Here is a 26,810-nt window from a genome sequence, read left to right as displayed (position 1 = left end):
GGCGAAAGAAATGCACGACTTGCAATTCATCGTTTTCGAAGTGTATCACATCATATTCAAGAAACGCCACAAGAAAATTGCAAATAGACATGAAAATGAGCGAATCAGGCACAACGAAGCTAGATCATGTCAGCAATGGCGTCTTTCCGCTTTCAATTACAACCCTAATCATTGCTATGAATCTGAAATTGGCTCAATGTGTCACCAATACTATTACTCTGGTGCTAAAAATGGTCAAATTTATCACCTGAGTTATGCTGTAGGAGGAAGAAAAGTATGCTACTTTTCTTTCCTGACCATCCTGAAGAACTGAAAAATTTTCTTTATGGAACTTCCCCTCATTCAAAGCATTTCTACAAAACATGCAACACTATAATAATGCTTTCCAAATGAGTTCAGTTGGAACAAATTTTCTGAATGAGGGAGGATTTATGCCCTCATTCAAAATCCAAGGACAAGTATATAATCGAATTGGTAGCATTTTGCCACTAGAAAATGAAGCCCATATACTTTTGCAAGTATATTTCATTAAGAATATGCAAAAACAAGCTGAAACTTTGATAACAATAATATTTATATCAGGAGTTTCAAATGTCCCCTTGTACTAATACGAAGCAGAAATTTTCAATTGGTGATCAATTCTGATGGAAGATTCCCGACTGGGCATTCACGGCATTTCAATATACCAGAGACAAATCAGGTTGCTATAATTTTAACAGGTGAACAAAGTGGAAAACAGGATATATTATAAAGTGTCGAGATTGTTCTATTCAACGGTTGATACACATCGCTCCTATGATGCTCTAAAGTACCCGTTGTTTTTTTTTCCAAATAGATCAGATGGATATCACTTTGGAATTCCTCAGAGAGGAGAAAATTCTAGAAACATGTATATTGTATGGCTTTTTACACATTTCGTCTTATGCGTAGGACTTTCGAAGTAGGGATTTATTGCATCGTAGTATTTAAAAACATTGTCGTTGACATGTATGCCACGATTGGATCAGAAAGACTCACCTATGTAAGAACACATCATAAAGAGCTTCAGATTGCTTCAGACATTCGCCTTCAGGGGACAGTATAAATAATGATGGCTATGGGAATAATCTGGGACAATTGTGCATCCTTCCGTCGTGTTTCACAGGTGGACTCCGCCATATCGTTGAAAGAACACGAAATTCAATGACATGTACAAAAATATGGTAGGCCAGATTTATTTATAAGTTAAGTTTCACATGTAACACAAAATGGCCTGAAATACAAAAGGAACTCTTTCTTGATCAACGAGCACTTCATAGACATGATCTCACAGCACGGGCTTTTTCTCTTAAAATTAAATAAGATGATGCACCTCTATTCAAAGTCATATCTCTTTGGAGAAGTTCACTGTTCCATGTATACAGTGGAATTGTAGAAAAGGGGATTACCTCATGCCCATATTTTACATTAGTTAACTCAAATCAAATTGATTTTATAATTTCGGGCGAATTTCCTGATCCTGCCATTGATCGCAAACTCTGTGACATCGTGGTATCTCATATGGTCATGGCGCTGGTTGTGTTCAAAACCCTCACTAACCATGCATAAAGGAAGGGAAATGCACAAAAGAAATCCAAAGAATTTTATTTATCACACTCAATTTGACACCGATGGATATCCTAAATACAGAAGGAGGAAAATAGAAGATGGAGGGAAGCGAGCCAAAGTTGGAAATCGTAGACAATCGATGAAGAATGCTTTTCAGTCCCTTTTCTGTCAAAGATTTTCAATGCTCATATCAGTGAAGAGTATTGTAACTCGACGGAGAGCATAAAGTATATATGCAAATACATAAATAAAGGCAGTGATGCTGCTCCGTTTGCCATTCAAGAAAATATTAACGAAGTTAAACAATACCAAATAGGGAGATATATAAGCAGTAATGAGACGTTCTGGCGCATATTTGGATTCCTAACACACAAAAGGCACCCAACCATTTCTGTGCATTTAGAAAATAGTCAAAGGATTTATTTCATTGCGGTGACAGCTGCAAATCAAGTTTCACATTCAACAGATACCATTTTAACAGCCTTTTTCAATCCTTGTCGGAAGGACAATTTTGCAAAAACGCTGCTATATCACGAGGTTCCTTCTTAGTACACATGGAGTAATAATAAATATAATTGACGCAAAACAGGTACAAAGGGTCAAGGTCATTCTGGGATTAAGTTTGGTAGAATTGATAGAATATATACTGTATATTCTAACGAAAATGAATGCTTTCATCTCAAAATACTTCTTCGTGTAAAAAGAGGACCAACTTCATGGGATAGTTTGAAAAAAGTTGATGGTGAGATTTACAAAACATATTGAGAAGCGCATCTGAAGTTAGGTTTACTTTCAAATGATCAGCAGTGGGAAGCAACACTGGAAGAAGTTTCAATATCAAAAACGCCAAAGAGTTTGAGAGTTTTTTTTGCGATTATTCTCAAACATTGTGAAGTAAGTAATCCTGTTGAACTGTGAAATAAGTTCAGAAATGATCTTGCTGAATATTCCAAGCACCAAGTTCAGTTGAGTAATCCTGAGCAAGATACTGGTTTCAGCTGATGATATATACAATGCGGCTTTAATTGAAATTGAAGATCAAACTATTTCGTTGGGAGGTGAACCTATAGAAACTTTAGGTCTCCCACTAACTAATATAGGGGAACTGAAATAATGAGGGAAATTTCCTATGATATGGACGAACTATGTACATCAATGATAATCTTCTCAAGCTTCTACCTGATCAACGTTATGCATGTTCCACTGTCATAGAAAGAATTAACAATAACATAGGAGGACTTTATTTCTTAGATGCTCCAGGAGGTACAGGGAAAACATTTGTAATTAATCTCCTCCTGGCTAAAGTTCGTCAAGCAAATATAATAACTTTAGCTACTGCTATTTCTGGGATTGCAGCAACATTACTACCCAGAGGTCAGACTGCCCATTCAACATTCAAGCTATCGTTAGATTTATCTAACAAAGAATATCCAGTTTGTGATATATCTAAAAATTCTGGAATGGTTGAACTGGTACAAAGGTGTCACTCAACTGTCTGGGACGAATTTACCATGACCCACAAAAAGGCTTTTGAAGCTGTGGACAGAACATTACGAGAAATTAGAAATTGTAATTCCACAATTGGAAATGTGGCAGTATTATTGTTAGGAGACTTCCGACAATCACTGTCAGTTGTTCCGAGAGGAACAAAACACTTCAAATGTCGACAAATATAAGATCGAGGCTTTCAAGAGATCAATCAGTTGAACTATTTGCAGAACAGCTTTTGAAACTCGGTAAAGGGAAAGTTGCAATTGATGAAGAAGAGTTTCTTAAACTCAGCTGCTTCCGTCGAGGATTTGGCGGCTGAAATCTTTCCAAATCTTCTTCATAATTACAACAATACAGATTGGATCTGTGAGCGAGATATCCTGGCTTAAAAAAATATTGCTGTAAACAGTATTAATAATATGCTATTGAATAAACTTCCGAGTGAAGTATTCACTTGTAACCCAACTGAGAATTTTGTTGATAAGTATAGAGTTAACTACCCCCATCGAAATTTTGAACTCACTAGAACCACCAGGTATAGTTCTTCATTGTTTTTACCTGAAAAAAGGGGTTCTTATTATGCTATTGCGTAATTTGTCTCAGCCAAAAGTATGCAGTGGTACAAGACTAATTGTGCACAAATTCCTAAGGAACTGCTTTGAGGCAAATATTCTCACTGGCTGTGGTAAACGTGAGACAGTCTTCATTCCTCGCACAACTGTTATACCATCTAATGTCCCATTCCAGTTTAAGAGGTTATAGTTTCCTCTCTGAGTTCCTTTTGCCATGAGCATTAATAAAAGTCAGGGCGAAACACTAAAGGTTGGTAGATTGCAATTCGAAGAACCATTCTTTTCACATGGCCAACTTTATGTAGGAGCATCATGTGTGCGACCAGAAGCAAATATTTTTGTTTATGCTCCCTGAAATACAACAAAAAACATTGCCTATAAAGAAATATTGGCTCTTAATGCAACATGAATACTTCAATATATTCCATTACTATCATTACATTCAAGAAAGAGTAAAATACCTATTTAAATGAAGTGTATAATATGATTGCCCTTAGTGTATAGATAAATAAAATATCATATTCAACCCACTTAAATTGGTCTTATAATAAACAAACAAAAGTCCATGTATGAAATTGATCTTTTTTCTACTTCAATTATTAGTTTTTCTCTGATAAAATACACACATAGAGCAGGAGTAAATTATATATATAATGATACTTTGAATATGGATCCCGAGGAAGAATAAAATTAATTACCCGATCAGTGACAAGTATTTCTGCTAGTTATTATATAAGAGTGTTATTGCACTTTTTATTCGTTGGCTTCTTATAGAAACCTAGCTCATCGAGCTCAGATAGCTAAATGTATATGTAACTACTACTGAATATGATGAATGCCTCGTTCTTTCGTTTGCCTACTTACTCATTCTCTCTCCCTTCTCTCTCTCTAAATATAAATTAGCGCGCGTGTGTGTGTAGCTGTGTATTTGTGTGCATGCGCGCGCGCCTGTGTGTACTGCAGCAATCGTATTACGAACATTAAAAAAAATATAGTTTCACATTGAATTTACTTCTGTAGGACTGGGAAATCTTCTGCAAAAGCTCCTTCTCGAAAATCTTGGAACCCCACCTCTTGATGGGTTTGTAAAGGATGCTGCTAGAGGTAATATACAGAATGTGCGAGAATTCATCAAAAACCAACGAAGTGAAGTAAGCTGTTATCATTTTTCATCAACTTTTCATCTTTTTCTTCGTCTCCTTTTTCCTTGCATTTTCCCCTTTTTCTTGTTTTTATTCTATTTCTTCTCAATCTACTTTTTGTCTATCTTTTTCTCCGTCTCCTTGTAGTTCCTCTTTTATTCCTAATCTCCTTTCATCTTCATCTTTCTCTTTTCTTCCCCCTTCTCCTCCGCTTTCTTCTCCATTCCTTCCTTCTTTTTTTTTTTTTTGAAGATGATGAGGTTTAGAGTCGATGTCTTTTGCACTGTTCTAATACTTTGCTAGTAAGTAGTAAACTTCCAGAGTGAATAGTAAAACCGAGGAACTTTATAATCCTGCCTGGTACGTCATCAATAAGTGAACAAGTACAACTATAGCTTTTTAATTCTCTAGTCTGAGAATCTTCGTCGCTTAGGCACCACCCTTAACTAAACGACTAACTTGGTCTCTCTCTTTGTTTCTTTACCTCTATCAACTTTACTCTCTCTCTCTCTCTCTCTCTCTCTCTCTCTTCTCTGTGTCTGTCTTTCTACTTCTAAGTCAACCACTCTCAGGACTTACTCTTTTCATCTATTTCTCTCTCACATCAGATTGATGTAAAAAGTTCTAACAGAACGGCCCTACAAGTTGCCAGTGGTAAGGGCCATGAAGACATTGTATTGATGCTGCTGGAAGCCGGGGCAGATTTAGAGATACAAGACGATGACGGAGACACAGCTCTTCATTATTCATCATACCGGTAGGTTTTTAGAGCATGCTCCAACTGTCTTTGACACCTCTTCTTTTATACTTTGCTTTTCATCATGTTTTCGTTTTTCTTAATCATTTTTTGTATTTTTAATACTCATCATCATCATCCTCATAATCATCATCATCATCCTCATCATAATCATCATCATCATCATCATTATTTGGACTGACTCAGGTTCCGTCTTATTCTTGGTAGGATTTATGTGGGTAGCGGGTTATTACCTGTAACCTTACTTAACCACAAGTTTTCAGTAGCCTTTCAAGTGCTTAGAACCCTCCCGATAATCCTTCGCTATCCATAAGAGACAAACATTCAATCTCCTTCAACCTTTTGTCTATATCTTGGCTTACTGTTCCCAACGCACCATTTATTATTGGCACTACCTTTACAATTCTCAGACACCAAATTCTTCCCGTTTCAGATTTTAACGAATTGTACATTTTCTTTTTGTTTTTCGTCTTCTTTCTTTGCGATCGTAGAATGAAACGGGCTTGATGGACTGATTAGCAAGCAACTTCGATTTTCCCTATCTATAATTGTTATGTCCTGTCTATTATTTTGTAACTTCTTGTCCGTCTGAACAGAAAAATCCCACAAAATCTTACATTTCTCTACTCCAGTACTCTTTCGATTCAATGATTGTACTATGTATCACCAACTTCAAATCTCCATCTCTGGCAAAGTTTCCAGTGTAAAGCATTTACCACCTGGTCGTGCCACCATTGCTTATATAAGAAATGGAGGCACTGGCTCTACATTTTTCTGATACATTCTCTCCATGTATATTTTTTCTTAAGTTTGTTTTTATCGCTTAATCTTGGGATTCTGCAGTTAGGCTCTCTGTTACTTATTTTTAAATGTCCCTTTTTAAGCCCAGAATTTTGCGCCATATACGTTTTCAATGGTTCTCCAAAACTGGCCATGCGAAGGTTTTCTTCAAACTGTCTGACATGCTCTCTTTGTTTTTCATTATTGTCCTTTTCTCCTATTACACGCTTGATCACCTGTTCTTTATCCACTGTATTTAGTACTTTTTCTGCGCTGCTGTGTCGATACTCTACTAAGCTTTTTTCTTTCAATCTCTACACATTCTTCTACTGTTATTAAGCCTCTTCCAACCCGGTTTCTCCTGAAGTACAGGCGGTTGATATCAGCTTTTTGTTTGGGGGCTCCATACATTGTCAACGACTTTCTAGTTTTTCTGTCAAGTTTCTTTATATCCTTTTCTGTCCAGTCTATAATTTCAACTCCATATCTGACTAAGAGTACTGCTCTTGAATGTATTACTTCAATAAGATTTTAAGATATTTTTTTAATTCAACGTTGACTGCAATAATTCTCTTAATCTTCTTATGTACCTCTTACTGGTAGTTTGTTTCATTTCGTCATTTTTTACTTCGTCTGCTTCCCAAGTATTTGTATCACTCTCCTTTCTCAACCGGCCTCATTGTTTGCTAATTTGGCATTTCAATTCCCTGGCTTCTTTCAAATCTTCCTCGTTTTATTTTCAAAGTAGCGCCCTTTTCTATCCCACATTGCAGACCTATGCCATTTGAGAAAATGCAAATAGTATCTACAAGAATTTCAAGCGCTTTCTCATTTTCCACAGAAACCTTAGTATCATCCATGGATAAGAAATGACTTGTCTGACTATTTCTTTTCCCAAATCATAAGCTATTTTAACTTTTTGTAATATCAGTGAGTAGTGACATGACAAATACGAATAGTAATGGAGATAAGATATCACCTCGGAATATTCCACGTCTTATGTTCACTTTTCCGAGTTTTTGTTTTCCTCCGATCAATTCAGTATTCCAATGTTTCATACTTTCATTAAGCAATTCCTCCGTGTTTTTTACTTCATAAATATGCTCAATCTTTCACTTATCCATCTGTATGGTACCATGTAGTATACTTTCTTAATCTATCCATGCTATATTCAGTCCAGTCAATCTGTTTTTACAACTTCTAATTATCATTTATTAATTAATAAGTGATCTTTTATCGCCTTACTTTGTTTCTTGCATCCTTTCTGTTCTTCTGAAATTAGACTCCTACTTTTCAGATGATTGTATAACTCTTCAACTAAGATACTTGTCATAAATTTCCACATAATTGGTAAACAGGTTATAGGTCGAAAATTCGATGCCAAATTCCCTTTCAAGAGATCCACTTGTCATCTAGGCAGGGGCATGACCTTGCTACAGACAGTCATACAGTTGAGCAGCAATCCTTTCACGCAACTATGAAACGCCCTTCAGCTAATAGACTTATACACCGCTTGGGCTTGTTCCTTTCCGATTTTATATATTTTAAAAATTTTGTCTCACTGTATAAAGATTAATTCCAACGTCCTTTTGTCTTGGGACAGTTGCAAGTTGTCTTTCCACATTTGTTAGCCACTCCACGCTTTCTTTATAGATCACCGGCTTGTTCCGCAACCCTCCCCAAATTTCTTTCTTGTCTTCTGCATCTGGAGTCAGTTCTTGATGTTGGCCCTTATTATTATTATTATTATTATTATTATTATTATTATTATTATTATTATTATTATTATTGAGTGACAGAGCAGTAAAAGCCATCAAAGTGACACTGGGGTAAAATATACGAAGCCCAATATACCCATCATGACTAGCCGTCTGATAAGTGTACACCAGGCACATGCATCACAACCATATGTGCGCGACATGGTGATCTCATATCAAGATAAACAGCACATGACCTTGCAGGTGGGGCCCAGTTAGAATTTTCTTCAGGTTGAGTAGCCCATCCCGCTCAAAAGGTTCCTGAATAAGGGTTGTTTAAGGATGTTGAACGAACCACCCATGTTTCCAGAGGTGAATTATTCAAACCCCAAAGAATCCCTCTCAACACACAGCTATGATGCTCCCCCACTACTTCTGCTCGTGATCAGAGATGCACATATCGTCAGCCACTAAGGGACATGCTCAACTGGTTAAGGTCAAACAACTGATAAGCAAATCTGTGGTATTGAAAAGAATATTTGCTGTAGCCCATCTTTTATACCAAGACAAAGCAATGTAAATGATAACACTTCCAATCAGTTAAGATCAGAAGCCATGAGAGCCACTGCCTGGTACTGCATCAGGCAGTAAATAAAGCCATAATTATTATTATTATTATTATTATTACTATTATTATTATTATTATATTATTATTATTATTATTATTATTATTATTATTATTATTATTATTATTGTTGTTGTTGTTGTTGTTGTTGTTGTTGTTGTTGTTGTTGTTGTTGTTGTTATTATTATTATTATTATTATATTCAGTAGTTTTATTTTTATAGCGTGCTTTCACTTCACTACCGAGCGTAGCTCTGTGTGCCTTGGGTATGTGCTGTGATTTGTTGTGATGCTCTGATGTTTATTGTATGGAAAGTGCTCTGCGTAGGATGTGTGCAGTGCCTAGTAGTGCAATTTTCTGTATGTTATATGTGTTTGTAAGTCCTGGTGTTTTTGTTATGTATTTGTCTGAATATTTTTTTATCATGCCTAATGCACCTACTATGATAGGAATTGTTTCTGTTTTTAGATTCCACATTCTGGTTACCTCTATTTCGAGGTTTTTGTATTTTGAGAGTTTCTCCATTTCTTTTAGAGACACGTTGTCATCTGCCGGTATTGATACATCAATTAGAAAGCATTTTTTTCCTTCATGATCTCTGACAACTATATCTGGTCTGTTGGCCTTAATTTCTCTATATGTGTGTATCGGCATATCCCAGAGTATGGGTGCTTTCTCGTTTTCTGTGACCTTTTCTGTGACCTTTTATTATTATTATTATTATTATTATTATTATTATTATTATTATTATTATTATTATTATTATTATTATATTATTATTATTATTATTATTATTATTCAGTAGTTTTATTTTTATAGCGTGCTTTCACTTCACTACCGAGCGCAGTTCTGTGTGCCCTGGGTATGTGCTGTGATTTGTTGTGATGCTCTGATGGTTATTGTATGGAAAGTGTGCTGCGTAGGATGTGTGCAGTGCCTAGTAGTGCAATTTTCTGTATGTTATATGTGTTTGTAAGTCCTGGTGTTTTTGTTATGTATTTGTCTGAATATTTTTTTATCATGCCTAATGCACCTACTATGATAGGAATTGTTTCCGTTTTCAGATTCCACATTCTAGTTACCTCTATTTCCAGGTCTTTGTATTTTGAGAGTTTCTCCATTTGTTTTAGAGACACGTTGTCATCTGCCGGTATTGATACATCAATTAGAAAACATTTTTTTTCTTCATGATCTCTGACAACTATATCTGGTCTGTTGGCCTTAATTTCTCTATCTGTGTGTATCGGCATATCCCAGAGTATGGTTGCTTTCTCGTTTTCTGTGACCTTTTCTGGTGTGTGCCTATACCATCTTTTTCTGTTGTTATTCCATAATGTTGGCATAGCTTCCAGTGTATGTAGGTTCCAACTCTGTCATGTCTGTGAATATATTCCTTCTTAGCCAGGACTGGGCAGCTAGAGATAATATGATTTATTGTTTCTTGTCCATCTCCACATATTCTGCAGTTACTTGTAATATTTCTTTTCATTACATGTTTTTGGTAATTTCTGGTGGGAGGCTTTGGTCTTGTGCTGCAATTAAAAATCCCTCTGTTTCTGCTTTGAGTCCTGAGCTTCTCAACCATTGCTAGGATTTTTCTTTGTCTATTTCTTTTGCGTTTAGTTTAGTGCAGTATTTACCATGAAGGGGCTTTTCTTGCCATCGTTTTATCATGGTTCGTTGCTGTTCTTTTTAGTTTGGATTTCATTTGTTTTATAGCTTTTGTTGTTTCTTCATGATCTTCTTCTTCTTCTTCGTGTTATTAGGTGGTATGATTTCTTGTTTGTATTTGTCAGCTTCCTTAAATACTGAGAACAGTTTTTTGTTTTGCTCGTGTTTTGCTGCTATCTGGATCAGTTTTCCTTCTTCTGAAGTAGGTATTTTTGCAGTCCTATGGTGGTTATTTTATAGTAGTTTTCCAGCTGTATAAGGCCTCTACCACCTTCTATACGTTGTATATATAGTCTTTCTATGTCAAATTTTGGGTGATGCATCCTAGATCCTGTCAGTATTTTTCTTGTTTTCCTGTCTATTTTGGACAGTTCATTTCGTGTCCAGTTAAGGATATTGTAGCTGTAACTTATAACTGGGACAGCTAAAGTGTTGATACCTATTATCTTGTTTTTAGCATTGAGCTCTGTTTTTAGTATTGATCTAATCGTCTATAATATTCTTTTTTTATTTTCTCTTTCATTTGTGTGTGTTGTGTCTTATCTAGTTCATGGATTCCTAAGTTGTAAGTTTGGCTTTGGTCTAATTCTTTTATTTCATTGGTTTTATTAGTGTGATGTTGTTACTCTTAACTAGTTTTCCTCTTTTCATGGTTACTTTGGCGCATTTTTCTAATCCAAATTTCATATCAATTTCTTTGGTAAATCCATGAACTGTCTTTAATAGTGTTTCCAGCTGTTTGTCATTTGCAGCGTATAGTTTTAGGTCATCCATATATAAAAGGTGGCTGATCGTTTTGCCGTAACATTTATATCCGCATCCAGTTCTATTTAGCATATCAGATAGAGGTGACAGTGCCAAGCAGAAAAGGAGTGGAGAGAGCGTGTCTCCCTGGAGTATTCCTCTTCTGATGGGGATGTCTTTGGTTTTCATGAGTCCCTCTTTTGTTTGGAGGTGTAGGACTGTTTGCCATTTATTCATAGAGTGCTCTATGAATTTTATGATTGTTGGTGCTACTTTGTTAATGGCTAGTGTTTCAAGGATCCATGTGTGGGGGATGCTATCAAACGCCTTTTTGTAGTCAATCCAGGCCATACTGAGGCCTTTCTTCTTTCTGTGGCTGTCTTCAGTTACGGCTTTATTAATCATTAGTTGATCTTTACAGCCATATGAGCCTTTGCGGCATCCTTTCTGCTCTTCTTGGAACAGTTTGTTTTCGTCCAGGTGCTTGTTCAGCCTTTGCGATATCACTGCAGTAAATGCCTTGAACATAGTAGGGAGGCAGGTTATTGGTCTGTAGTTTTCTGGTTTTTCTGTTTCATTTGATTTGGGAGTTAAGATGGTTTTCCCTTTCGTGAGCCATTCAGGCATTGTCTCTGGCTCTGCTAGTATGCTGTTAAAGTTTTCAGCCAGCTTTTTGTGCATTCCTGTTAGATATTTCAACCAGAAGTTGGGGATCTTGTCATGCCCAGGTGCCTTCCAGTTGCTTAGTTTTTGCAGTGCCTGGGTGACCTCTTCAGTTGTTATGGGGGTCCAAAGTTGTTCAGATGCCGAGTTTGTTATTTTGATACTCCTTTTTTCTTGCTGTTCGTTCGCCGACCATATTTCTCTCCAGAATTCTTCCAATTCTTCTGCCGTTGGTGCTGCAGTGACTTCTATTTATTTTTTCCCAGATCTTGGTAGAACTTTTTGGGGTTGGTGTTGAACTTTTTGTTCTGTTCAAAGAAGCGTTGGCGTTTCTCGTACGGGCGGATCCTTTGAGCTTTGGCAAGGATATCTTACTTCAGCTTTTCTTTTATCTCCGGCAAATCTTTTTCTGTGATGTTATATTTGCGGAGCATTTTTGTCCTCTTTTTGTTGCTCAGTAGCGTTGATTGTTTGCTGATTTCATTAAGAATCGACAGGTCTTTTCTAATTTTTTTTATTTTCTTTTGGATGTTATTTATCCACAGGGTTTGTTTGGGTGGTGGTACTCTTGTTTGGGCGGGTTTGGGTGAGTATCCAGCTTCTTTTTTGGCTGCAGTGGCTGCTGCGTATATCAAGTCATTTAGTTCAGTGATATCACTTTTTTTTTGTTTCAGTGGCTAGTTCAGTGACGGCTAGGTTTATGCTGTTTATAATTGGTGTTGTTATTTCGTTTATTTTTATTCTTGGGAGGTATGGTCGGTGGTCCATTTTGGGCTCTGTGGTTTTCAGTTCTTTGATTATTTTATTTTTTATATTATCATAATCATTAGGCTCCCCTTCGTTGTTTACATCGTGTTTGTTGGGAATGTTGCGTTTGTCTTCGTGTTTTACAGTTTCAGTGTTTATATTATTGGGCATTGTTGTGTGGCTTCTATCTACATTTTCCTGGTGTATGTTTTCTTTTAGGTGTTCTATTTCTATTTCTGATATTTTTTGTGCTGAGAATGTATCTTCGTACGTTAGCTAATTTATTAGGGTTCATTGCTGTATCCAAGTCTATATCTCTATTATTTTCCTTCCATATTTTATATGTATGTGTTGTTGTATTTTCATTTTGTGGGTAGAGTACTGCTGTGAAGTATGCGTGTAAGATAGAAATGTATTCCTCACGTGTCCATTTACGTCTTTTGGGTTTTATTTGCGGGACATGAGGTACAACGTCCGGCCCATTATTTTGACGGTCGTCATTTTCGTAGGGTACCGGTCCGTTTATTTCTGTTGTCACATTATTTCGCACGTGTAGTTTTTCGTACATTTTTTGTTGTAAGTTTAATGTACGTACCGCTCGATTGTTATTCTTGGGTTGAATAGTATCGGTGGCATTTAATTTCTTCGTAGTTCCTTTGTACATGGTGTTTGAGGTCGGGGATGATCGTGATGTTCCACGCTTGTTTACATGTGTTGTTTTATAGGTGGAGATAATATCGAGTCAAAATACATCATTTCGTTTCGAAAATAGTAATAAATTTCAATTAGTATTACTTACTCGGACACAGTCCAATTCTTTGTTAGTAAATCTTTGGCTCCATAGGATGTCCTTGTTTTCGATGTTTGTGGATAGATTTCGGAGCTCTGAATTTTCCTTCTTACATCTTAAACGTCCCCGGTGTTCTCCCCGTCCCCGGTGTTCTCCCCGTCCCCGGTGTTCTCCCCGTCCCCGGTGTTCTCCCTTATTATTATTATTATTATTATTATTATTATTATTATTATTATTATTATTATTACTATTATTGTTGTTATGTTATTATCATTATTATCATTATTATTATTATTGTTATCATTACTATTATTGTTGTTATTGTTATTATTATTATTATTATCATCATCATTATTACTATTATTATTATTATTATTATTATTATTGTTATTGTTGGTATTACTATTATTGTTGTTATTGTTATTATAATTATTATCATTATTATTATTATTGTTATTATTACTATTATTGTTGTTATTGTTATTATTATTATTATCATCATCATCATTATTACTATTACTATTATTATTCTTCTTCTTCTTATTATTATTATTACTATTATTGTTGTTATTGTTATTGTTATTATTATCATTAAATCTTATTATTGTTATTATTACTATTATTCTTGTAATTGTTATTATTATTATTATTTTCATCATCATCATTATTACTATTATTATTATTATTATTATTATTATCATTATTATTATTATTATTGTTATTACTATTATTATTGTTGTTGATGATGTTACTGTTGTGGCTCTTGCTGCTCTAAAGGCAGAAAACTAACTGGCAGCACATTTACGTGTCGCGCAAAATGTTTTGCAGTATTTCTTCTGGGTCATTTGGTTCTAAATTAAAATTGCACCAATCTACTCATCGTCTCTCTTCCCTTCACGGTGAACAAACGTAGTACCAGTGGAGCACTGTGACGCTAACACACACACCACACACACACTCACAAATATACACACTCACACACACAGAAGATATTTGACTTTGTGCCAAAATCAGAAAGAAATCTTATTGATAAACCACCCGTCTTTCCCTATGAATATTTTCCTCATCCTCATCATCATGCCGCCATCATCACTACCACTACACTCAATACTACTTCTACTACCACCACTATTACCATCATCTTGAACCAATGTAAAAATCATTCAGCTCATTATCTTTCGTTTAGCTTTATGCTATTTAATCTTTTTTTTTTATTCTAGCGATCAGCCAGAAGTAATGGAAATACTTTTGTCAAAAGGAGCCAACATTAAGGCTGTAAATGACAAGCATTTTACTGCACTTCATATAGCAGTGAGCAGTGAGTCTGTCAAGTGTGTTCGAGTATTACTTAAGCATTCAGCTGCGGTTAATATTCAGGTTAGTCATCATAAACAGATATTCAAAAAGAATCCTCCTCCCCCACCACACCTCACCAAAAGCCGAAAGCGCATTTAAGTATTGTATTTATTTGCAATATGTATACACATATATATACACCCACACATACAAACACGCACAAACACATACACACACACACACACACACACACACACATATATATATATAAAATTGAGAATGTTTGTCTGTATGCATGTGCGCATCACTAAAACGGGTTTCAGTCGATATCTTGCGCAGAAGAAATCGATAGAATAAGAACCAGGCTTACAAAGATTAACTCCAGAGGTCAATTTCTTCAACTAAAAGGCGGGGCTCCAGCATGGTCACACACACATGACTCATACAAGTAACAGTGTAAAAGAGTAATATACAGGTATATAGTTACACATATGTGTGTTTATATACTGCTGTGTGTATATACATATATATATATATCTCTCTATATAAACGGCAGTTTGTCTGTGCGTGTTTCTGTGTGTCTGTTTTCTCGTACCCTCACCCTGACCACGGCTTTCAACCGATTCTGATGAAACTTGACACACACATAGCCCAATGTCATAATTCAAAACTAACGCAGCGAAAATTTTGAAAAGTTCCCCCAGTTCTGAAAAAAAATCGATAAATTCGACATGGGGTCGAGAATAAAAAAAAACAAACCACAGACTGTCTAGGGGACGCAACTCAACCTTTTATTACTCTCAAAAAAAAATTTACCATCATTTTTTTCCATTTTTGGCTATTTTTTGGCATAACTCTCTAAAAATGCTTTATAGTTATTTCCCTTACAAACCTGAGCAACGCGGGGCGATACTGCTAGTATATATATATATATATATAGATGAGTGTATTTTTACCTTGTTAACGCTTTCCTGAAGAGAAGATTGTATTGTTTATACTATTTATCTTTTAAATAGTATCAGTGGAATTTTGGAAACATGTGTCGAAAGTAAATATATTTGATTTACACCTGCGTTAAACTCCATTTATTTATTCATATATATATATATATATATATATATATAGATATATATATATATATATATATATATATATATATATATTTGTTGAAATGGAAAGATGAATTATCTTGTTACGGATTATTCAAAAGTTTAACCGATACCTGTGTAGCAAAAATCACAGCAGAAAAAAAGACGGTTGGAGTTAAGACCATATGGTATTGCAACCGTGCGTTGGTGCGGATAATTGAAGTTTCATATAATTAGTGAATTGAAGAAATGGAGTTGAGCGAAGATTGTACAGAATTCCTTTTATTACATTCTACACATGTTTCAAAGACCACAATCAGAATTTGGAAAATTGTGGCCTTTGAAACATGTGTAGAATGTAATAAAAGGAATTCTGTACAATCTTCGTTCAACTCCATTTCTTCAATTCACTAATTATATATATATATATATATATATATTTATATATATGCATTATATATATATATATATATATATATATATATATATATATATATGTGTGTGTGTGTGTGTGTATAAACATATATTATATACTCCTTGTTCTTGTTTGGATTGACTATATATATATATCTATATAGATATTATATTATAGCAAAACACCACTGCTTGGAACCGCTCGAATACTCCGGAAGTTGCTCGAAAAAATAAGATGTGTTGCTATAGTTCACTGGTAGTGAACAGCTGACACTGTAGTACATCTCCAGCTGTAGAAGCTGTGCAAAGGCGATGATAATAATGATGATAATAATAATAATAATAATAATAATAATAATTATTATTATTATTATTATTATTATTGAGTGAGAGAGCATTGCATGCCATCAAGGTGCAAATATGCAACCTCACCGTTGCATATTTGACACCCGTTGCAATAGACTTAATAGTTGGCAGATATTCTGCCAACAATTTCAATTTGAGAGTACACAGTGATGGTGTCGAAAGACTTGGAATACGTCCTCAAAACCACCGTTCTCTCCTTGAAGTCTTTTACTCACTGGTTGGTGGGGTGGGGGATTACAATCTCCCACTCCAACGCAGTGTTTATCTTTTTTGCCATGCTTGCAGAAAAGAAAGGACAGTACAAAAAAATGTTCAAACAAAAAGGTCCAAACAAAGTTCAAAAACAGACAAAAAAGTAAACAGAAACACAGAGCAGAGACGGCAACACAATTCCGACCACTCGGCAATCCTGGCACACAGGTATTCCACACAGGTACTCCAGGTCACAGTAGCAGCAGGAACACACAAAACAATCCTCCACGAATCGGTCGAATTTTCACAAATTTTGGTGGTGGGACACGCCTACCAAACAACAATTCTCACAGCTAAGATAGTCACTTAGCGCTATTACAGCAGTCAAATGTCCGAGACCCAGTGAGGATTTTTTATTCGAAAAAAGAAAAACAATGTCAAACAACATAACTCCACTGAATCCACTCAAAGCAAATGCCTACCTTACAGTCACGCCTTCAATAATTCTTCAATTCAGTACGGCTCCAAAACATGTCCTGACAGTATTCCGTGTGGAAGCTACATCAGAGGGAGAGATGGAGGCTGTCGAGGAGGTGAAGACCTCCTCGAAAAAAGGAAAAAAAAGCAGGAACGTGGTCAACAATGTTTGCCCACCGAACGACCGTAAAGCCGCGGGAGGGGAGGAAGATCCTGTGGATAAAGTGAAGGTACCTCACCCACCCGTAGCAAAGGAGAGAAAAAGAAAAAAAGAAAAGAACGGGACATTGCTGGCGGTTGATGGTACACTGCCGGCATGCCCTGAAACTTTGTCGGTGGGAAGTATGCCACCGACAGAGGAAACTGTGGCCCCTCCCAGAGCGATGAGAATGATTTCGTTATTTTCTTCCATAAGGGAAGGGTAATACAGAGCTTCTTAAGGAAGCTAGAGGGCCGGAGGGAGGAGCCCATGCCCTGGACTGAAGACCCGGATTGGCCCCGCAGGTGACTACAGAGGTCAGATCGGAAGGCGATATGTTCAGGGTGATTGACTCCTTCCCAAAGGACCAGTTTAGGTTCGCCTTCTGAGGCCCCGACCTGGAGCTGGAACATTTCCTACGGGAAGTATACAACCTGGCCGGGGAGGAACGATAAAGAGGCCTTAGTGCCTAAATGTCTATTATATACTATTGTGTGTAAGAGGCTCAGCGCCTCAATTTGTAATGGACTATTAAGTCCATTAATTGTAAAAACTGAAGTAAGAAGTTTAATACCTCGTTTTGTATTTTTCTGTGTAGAAAAAGAAAAGAATAATGTGTTAGAGAAGCAAAGAATCGGCGGGCGTTTTTTATCTTCTCCCATCAATATTATCCTTTTACATCATTGTTTTTGTCCAGCCCGCAAGCTACTCTGTGTCATGCCTTTATGGCAAAATTTTGAAATAATGTAGTTTGTTCTTAGTGCTTGATTTAGGGCAGCACAGATTAGAGCCTCCAATTCCGGTTTTAAATCACGTTTAGTCATCCACAGCCATCTTTTGCTCTATCTGTCTTATCTTCAACATCGCTATGAAATTGACCATGCATCCGTTTCTTTACCCACCTATTTTCAGTTTCATTCGTTCTCAATTTCTTGAACAGTGCTTTATCTTTGCAATCTTTCATCCTACTCAATCCTGGCCTTACTACTTCTAATAAAAGCAGTTCTGTGTAATTTTTTTTACATACCATCCTATGCTATTTTCTTCTGCTCTAATGCTGTGTTCGTATCCAATAAGTGCTCTTACCCCTCTTGCTCTTGGTACATACATTCTGTCTGTGTCACTTTTTGGGTGGAATGACCCATATCTAGTTAGCAAATTCCTTGTCTTTCTGTCTAAGCTGTTTAGTTCGTCTACTGTCCTTGCGATTACCCCTGCTCCATATTTAAGGAGTGAAACCACCCAGGTGTTGATAGCTTCGATCTTATTCCGTCCGTTTAATTTCGACTTGAGGATCAGTCTCAGTCTGCGTAAGTACTCCACCTTAAATTTTTCTGTCATTTCTTTCCCCCATCAATTTATCCATTTCCAAAATCCCCAAGTTCTTATAGCCCGTTTCTTCTATCTGCTTCATAACCTTCCCCGACGGTATCGTTAGTCCGTCCATACATTTGATTCTCCTCTCTTCAAGACTAACACACCACACTTTCTCAGTCCGAAGTTCATTCTGATATCAGCACTGAAGGTATACACCGTATCAACAAGGGAACTGATTTGGGCTTCATCTTTACCATAAAGTTTGAGGTCATCCATGAATAACAAATAGTTGACTTTTGTTGGCGGCTTTTGAATACACACCCAGCTTTTGCTTTCATCAGAATCAGTGTTAGTGGTATCATGCACAGTACAAAGATCAGTGGGGACAGACAATCCCCTTGGAAAATGCCTCCCTTGATTTCTATTGTCCCCAAACTTCTTCCACATGCCGTCGCTTCCGTCCATCACTTCGCCATACTTTTCCAAGCAATCGCTCAGCATTCGATGCAATCCCAAACGGGTTCATACACTCCATAATCCAAGAATGTGGGATCATATCGTATCCTTGCGATAGTCGATCCATGACATATCTAAGTTACTTTTCCTCCTCTTGCAGTCTCTCAGTACAGTTTTGTCGATCAGGAGTTGATCCTTAGTACCTCTGCATTTAAGCTTGCAAACCTTCAGCTCATGTGGCAGGACTCCATATTTTACCAGATGTTTGTACATTGACTCTGCGAGTATTCCAGTCAATAACTTCCACGTAAGGGGCAAACAAGATATCGGCTTGTAATTGTCTACTGTACTGCATTTTCCTATGTTTTTCAGTGTTTTTCAGCACTGTCCTACCCAATGTCAACCACTCTGTTGTTGCTTGGTCGGCATTTAACAAGGTGTTGAGTTGCGCAACTATTCGTGCATGACATTCACCAAATCTTTTTATCCAATAGCCTTGAACTCCATCTGGTCCCGGAGCCTCCCAATTGCTCATTTGTTTGATGATTTTCTTCATTTCCCTAACCGAAATCTCTACTTTTGCCTGTTTTGGACAGACTACTGTTTGTTTCAGTTCTTGCAACCATTCAGCATCATTCTTGTGCTCCTTGTCTTTGCTCCAGATGTCACTCCAAAACCTTTGACTTTGGCTGTTATCTGGTATCAACTTTTCATCTGTACATCCTTCATCTATTTCTTTATAGAATCTCTTCTGATATATTCTGAATAACCTATTCTGGTGGTAACCCCTCATTCTTTGGTCGTCTCTTACCATCTTCGCTTTCTTTGCAACGAGGCGCTGTTTCAGTTCTTCCACTACTACTTTCAGGCCCATTCTCTCAATATTATACTTCCTTTTCAGCGCCCTGTAATTTTGTTCGCTTTTAAGCTCCCCTTTCTCTTCGAGATTTACTTCGAGAGCCGGTCTAACCCTGCCTGGATTCTTCCTTTGTCACTCCCATTATGTTTCTTTTTCTTGACATCGACACCCACATTTTCTGCTTCAACAATATTGCTGCCTTGATCAAATTACTTGTTTCTGTGATGTTGTTTGTTCTGATGTATTTCAGAATTTCATTGACATTTTTAGTTTCTTGGTTCAATTTCTATCGATCAACCTTTCTAAGGTTGCAAATAATGTCGCTATCGTTCTCCTATGGTCTTACCTTTATTCTATCGTAGATTGCCTATTATTATTATTATTATTATTATTATTATTATTATTATTATTATTATCATTGTCATTTACTTTTAATCTGCATGTTTGATGCAATCACCTGCCGGGGCACACCCAGCGCCCTAGGGCAAGTGAAGGTTAAGAGTTGTTGAAATATAGCTGAAAGCTTGGGGAGGGGAAGTAGAGATATATCTCCATGTAATGCAAACACAGACATTTACATTGATAGAGTTTTTCTAAGGATGTGGGCAGTACTTGTTAGCACAATCTTTTGGATTTCCTTGAGACATGGTTTTCCAGGGATATTGTCTAGGTGTTTCTGACATCCCTTTTTTATCATACCTAGGGCACCTACAATAACAGGAACAGTTTTTGTTTTAAGATTCCACATCCTCTGTATTTCGATTTCCAGGTCCTTATATTTACTAATGTATTTCGATTTCCAGGTCCTTATATTTACTAATGTATTTCGATTTCCAGGTCCTTATATTTACTAATGTATTTCGATTTCCAGGTCCTTATATTTACTAATGTATTTCGATTTCCTGGTCCTTATATTTACTAATGTATTTCGATTTCCAGGTCCTTATATTTACTAATGTATTTCGATTTCCAGGTCCTTATATTTACTAATTATTATTTATTATTATTATTATTATTATTATTATTATTATTATTATTATTATTATTATTATTATTATCATTATTTCCAGGATTCCAACGGAAACACGCCACTACACCTCGCTATCATGAAGGAGAACGACAAAATCTTTGATATGTTAATCAGTGACTCCAAAATTGATTTCACAATACGTAACAAACGAGGCTTCAATGCTTTACACCATGCAGCATTCAACGGAAATAATTTGTAAGTAACTTTTTTCCAATGACTTTTTCTGTTGCTGTAGATTAATCTCATGAAACATACTTTAATATCAAGGATCTTTCAGTCGTGATCTACATCTTTTTCATGAATATAATATTTAGATGTACACTATCCAACGTGACCTTGCTTGCTTCCTTCCTTTTTGCTTACCGCTGACTTAGTCCTCATCAAGTAGACCTATGATTATATGTATTCCAGCCGTTGAGAAGCATCCGATTTCAGGAATGCTGTATCTAAGATCATATTTTCCAGCATCATTTTTTAAAGATAAGACGGTAGGACTCGATTTGAAGATTTAGTTGCTATTTCCAGCAGACTGTGCGAAAACATAGAGAAATATCAGGTGCCCATAATTATTCCTGAATCAGATGGGTAACGCAGCGGTCGGTTGGTGAAATTTGATCCTTTCATTCTACAGAAAGTTACATTGGTTTCAATTTTTGGCACTATGCCAGGAATATGGAAGGTGAAGGGTTTAGTCAATTACATCGATTACACTACTCAACTTCTACCCATTTTACCAACTCTGAAAGGTAAAAGGCAAAGTTGACCCTGGCGAATTTTGAACTCAGGAAGTAAAGACGGACAAAATTCCGTTAAGTATTTTATCCGGCGTCCTAAAACATTTTCCAGCTTGCTGCCGTCAATGTTCTAGTTAGATTAGTCTAGCAAATAATGAACAGATTATTATTATTATTATATTATTATTATTATTATTATTATTATTATTATTATTATTATTATTGTTATTATTATTATTATTATTATTATTATTATTGAGTGAGAGAGCAGTGAATGCCATCAAAGTGACACCGGGGTAAAATATACGAAGCCCAGTATACCCATCATGACTACCCGTCTGATAAGGGTACACTAGGCACATGCATCGCAACTATATGTGCGCGACATGGTGATCTCATATCAAGATAAACAGCATATGACTTTGCAGGTGGGGCCCAGTTAGAATTTTCTTCTGGTCGAGTAGCCCATCTCGCTCAAAAGGTTCCTGAATAAGGATTGTTTAAGGATGTTGAACGAACCACCCATGTTTTCAAAGATGAATTATCCAAAGCTCTAAGAATTCCTTTCAACACACAGCTATGATGCTCCCCCACTACTTCTGCTCATGATCAGAGATGCACATATTGTCAGCAACTAAGGGACATGCTCAACTGGTTATGGTCAAACAACTGATAAGCAAATCTGTGGTATTGAAAAGAATATTTGCTGTAGCCCATCTTTTATACCAAGGCAAAACAATGTACATGATAACACTTCCAATCAGTTAAGATCAGAAGCCATGAGAACCACTGCCTAGTACTGCATCTGGGCATATATTATTATTATTATTATTATTATTATTATTATTATTATTATTATTATTATTATTATTATTATTATTATTGTTGTTGTTGTTGTTGTTGTTATTATTATTATTATTATTATTATTATTATTATTATTATTATTATTGTTATTGTTATTGTTATTGTTGTCGTTGTTGTTGTTCCTGCTGCTGTTGTTGTTGTTGCTGTTGTTGTTGTTGCTGTTGCTGCTGCTGCTGCTGCTGTTGTTGTTATTATTATTATTATTATTATTATTGTTATTATTATTATTATTATTATTATATTATCACCGTGTTGCTGGTGTGTGTGTGTGAAGCATTGTGTGTTCTTTTCTGTTGTTGGAAGTGTAGAAACTCTTCCCGGTATTGTACTGAACTGGATGTTTTCGTCTCTTGAGGTGAGGAGTAGTTTTTCGTTGTATCATTGCTTGTACTGTGTGTTGAGTGTGTAATGGCTTGGTTATTTACCCTGCTTATGGAAGTTTACTTCACTATGGAATTGCTGTATGGAGTGTGTCTTGTGTCTGTGGGATTTGTTTAGGTTTTAATATTGAATGGATAGTATTTTGCGTATGATAAAGGTTGTTCCTAGCAAGGCTATTTTTTGAATACTGTGTACTGTTCAGGATTCAGGTATAGCGTCTTCATTTTTGTTCATGTTTCTTTACCATGCCCAATACTCCATTTACACTGGTCAACAAAGAATTTGTCCCAAGAAAAGGAATACCTGTATGATATGTTTTTGCATGCAGAATTTTTTTTAAAAATGTCAAATTATCTGTATCACACACACTTTCTCTGTTCCACGATATTTCTCTCAGTTCCTGTTGCGTGGGTAAATTTCAGTTAAACTGTTGAAATATGAAGCTAACAGTTTAAGAAATATTTCTGATTTAATTGTACATGAATAGAATTAACCTTATGAAAGCATAAATCTCGCTATCTGAATCAATGAGTCCCCGAAACTTGGCAACACTGAGTTGATGAGTCACCGATACTTTGTCAGTATTGTACTTGAAGAGTAGGCGTGCGGTTGTGTACTAAGTTCACACATTCCATTCACCTCCATAACGCCAAGAAACAGTATAAATATCGCAAACAACTTTTGCTATATTTGCAGTGACTGAACATTCGAATTACAAAGACGGCGTTTCATGCCAGTGATTAAGTAGTGCTATGAGCAGTATTTTGACTGCAAAGTGAGTGACCAGGATAAAAGCTAGGCCACTCGTGTGTTGTGTAATATGTGTCAGGCCTCTCACTGCATAGATCAAAGTTCACGGCCAATGCTTTTTGCCCTTCCTATAATTTGGAAACAACTCAAACATCACACTTCAGATTGCTACTTCTGCATGATGAATATTCAAATTATAACATCAAAATCCAAGCAAACTGCAAAATATCCTAACTTACAATCCGCTATGAAACCAGTACTTCACAGTCAACATTTACCTGTACCTGACCCTCCAAAACAAATGACACTTAGTGACGACTAGAGAAGTGATGAAGATGTAAAGAAAGAAACAGAAGACATGGACATTGAGCCTAACTGTTCTTCAAGGGAATCACATTTGTTGAGTCACGGAGATCTGAATGATCTTGTGTGGAATTTAAACGTGTCGAAAAAGCAAGCTGAACTTCTTGGTTCCAGATGAAAGGACTGGAATCTTCTTCAGAAAGAGACCAATGTTAGTTTTTATAATACATGGCATTGAGATTTTGCCAATTTTTTCTCACTTGAGGATGGTGTGGTGTTTTGTAATGATGTCTATTCTGTTATGGAAGAATTTAACCACAAATATAGCACGAATAAGTGGAGTTTGTTTATTCACTCCTCAAAAGTAAACTTGAAAGCAGTTTTACTCCGCAATGGGAATCAGTTTCCTACTGTTTTTCTGACCCATGCACCTAACACAAAGGAAATATATGAAAGTATAAGGCTTCTGTTTTAAAAAATTAAGTATGAAGAACATAGGTGGACTATCTGTGGTGACCTAAAGGTTGTAGCACTTTTTCTTGGAATGCAGCTGGGTTACATCAAGTTTTGTTGCTTTTTCTGTGTGGGTCAGTCGGAATAAGAAAAAATCATTGTGTAAAGAATGTGTGGCCAAAAACGATCTCTGACTCCTGAACCAAAGAATATCAACAATCCTCCCCTTGTTGATGCTGAGAAATTTTATATGTCTTTTTTGCATATTTCATCAAAGGTATAGATAGAACTAGCAATGAATTCATGCACTTGAAAACTGAATTTTCAAGAGTAAGTGGAGCAAAAATCAAGGAAGTTATTTTTGTTAGATTATGGAGCTGATGAGAGACCAAATATTTTATGAAGAGCTCAATGGTGGTGAAAACGCTGCGTGGCAGTCATTTAAGAAAGTTTGAAGAGAGTTTAGGGGGAATCACAGAGCAGTGAACTATTTATTCTGGCAGTGTGAAAGGAGCTACTGACATTATACAAGGCCTTGGGATGCAGTATGAACCTAAAAGTCTATTTCTTGAACTCTCACTTGGACATTTACCCTGCAACTCTTGGAGCTGTCACTGACGAGTACGGCAAGAGGATTCACCAGAACATTCTCCACATGAAAACACGGTACGAAGAAAAGTGGAGCTATTCTATGTCTGCCGACTATTGTTGGTTACTAAAAAGAACGTTCTAGAAGCTAAATACAATCGAAAACTATACGCCTCTACGTTTTACCGGTAAGGTTCCTTGTAATACTAGTCTGGTTCTTGAATTATTTAACAATTTACATATGCTATAACAGAAAAACTATGGTTTATAGAAAAACTCTGAAAACACTCTTAATTTCTTCAGATAAAATGCTATTAAGTTCACCAACTTTTGTTTTGGAACAGAATTTTTCATTAATTCTGTTGATCAATTATAATTGTCAGCCTTATTTCTGCATTAATATTTACTGTATAATTACTGTATAATTACTGTAATTACTCTCTCACATATAAACCATGCCTGATTGGAAAACTCTGAAAATAGATTCGATATCTTCGTTAAAAGTGCTATAAAGTTGAATTTATTTAATTCAGGGGACAATAAAATGTTCGAATTTTCTTCATTGGTATTGCTTCTTACCTTCATGCCCCATATCTTCAATATTTCAATTTCGATGTCTTTGTACTCGGACAATTTCTCCACCTCTTTTAGGACAATATTTTCATCCGAGCGGACTGCAATGTCTATCAATTATCAGGTGTTGTTTTGCCCCCGATCCTTGATTATTACGTCTTTAATTTTTTGTCAGTTTCATTAGCTTTAATTATTTGTCGGTTTCATTAGATTTAATTATTTGTCGGTTTCAACCGGCATATGCCGGATAATTGTGGACTGGTCGCTGTCTTGTACCTTGTTTGGTGCATATTTATACTACCTATTATCAGTTTTAATATTGTAATATTCGCATATTGTCCAGGGGATACCATTGCTTATTTGGTCGTGTTTGTATATATAACCAGATTTGGTGAGGAGAGGGCATCACGAGATGATGTGGTAAACTGTTTCATTGTGCTGGTTGCACATTCTCTAATTTGAGTTGTTGTTGTTGTTGTTGTTGTTGTTGTTATTATTTTTATTATTATTATTATTATTATTATTATTATTATTTATTATTATTATTATTATATTATCATCATCATCATTATTATATTATTATATTATTATTATTATCATCATCATCATCATTATTATTATTATTATTATTATTATTATTATATTATTATTATAATTATCATTTTTAAGGTAGGGAGTTGGGAGAATCGTTAGCGCGCCGGATGAAATGCTTAACGGTATTACGCCCATCTCTACCTTCTGAGTTCAAATTCCGTTGGGGTGGACTTTACCTTTCATCCTTTCGGGTCGATAGAATAAGTACCAGCTGAATAATGGGGTCGATATATTCTACTAACCCCCAAATTTCTGTCCTTTTGAGAAAAATGAAGCCATTACAATTGATATTGAGTGAGAGAGCAGCGCGTACCATCAAAGTGACACTGGGATACAAATATACGAAGCCCAATTTACCTATCTTGACTACATACCTGATAAGGGTACATCAGACTCATGCATCATAACCATATGTGCGCGACATGGTGATCTCATATCAAGATAAACAGCACATGGCCTTCCTGGTGATGCCCAGGTAGAATTTTTTTCTGGTCGAGTAGCCCATCCTGCTCAAAAGGTCCCTGAATAAAGTTCATATGTGTATATATATATATATATATATATATATATATATATATTTAGTTGCTTGGAAATTGACGCGTGGCGTAC

The 26,810-nt window shown here is 36.0% G+C and overlaps 1 protein-coding gene across 8 annotated transcripts in view; it reads left to right on the top strand.

The window, feature by feature from the left end:
- The window catches only part of LOC115224830 (E3 ubiquitin-protein ligase MIB2-like), a 75,579-nt gene that overhangs the window by 34,331 nt on the left and 14,438 nt on the right, over positions 1–26,810 (top strand). For 7 of the 8 annotated variants that reach the window (XM_036513596.1, XM_036513593.1, XM_036513595.1 and 4 more), the window contains 4 exons: positions 4,671–4,801; positions 5,401–5,549; positions 14,487–14,643; positions 21,001–21,155. In XM_036513596.1, coding sequence (XP_036369489.1) covers positions 4,671–4,801; positions 5,401–5,549; positions 14,487–14,643; positions 21,001–21,155 — 592 coding nt within the window. The remainder of the gene's footprint in view (positions 1–4,670; positions 4,802–5,400; positions 5,550–14,486; positions 14,644–21,000; positions 21,156–26,810) is intronic. The other variant, XM_036513597.1, reaches the window with a different exon arrangement.

This window comes from Octopus sinensis, linkage group LG26 (assembly GCF_006345805.1).
Source record: "Octopus sinensis linkage group LG26, ASM634580v1, whole genome shotgun sequence".
Taxonomy (NCBI): Eukaryota; Metazoa; Mollusca; class Cephalopoda; order Octopoda; family Octopodidae; genus Octopus; species Octopus sinensis.
This window is presented reverse-complemented; position numbering and strand designations above follow the sequence as displayed.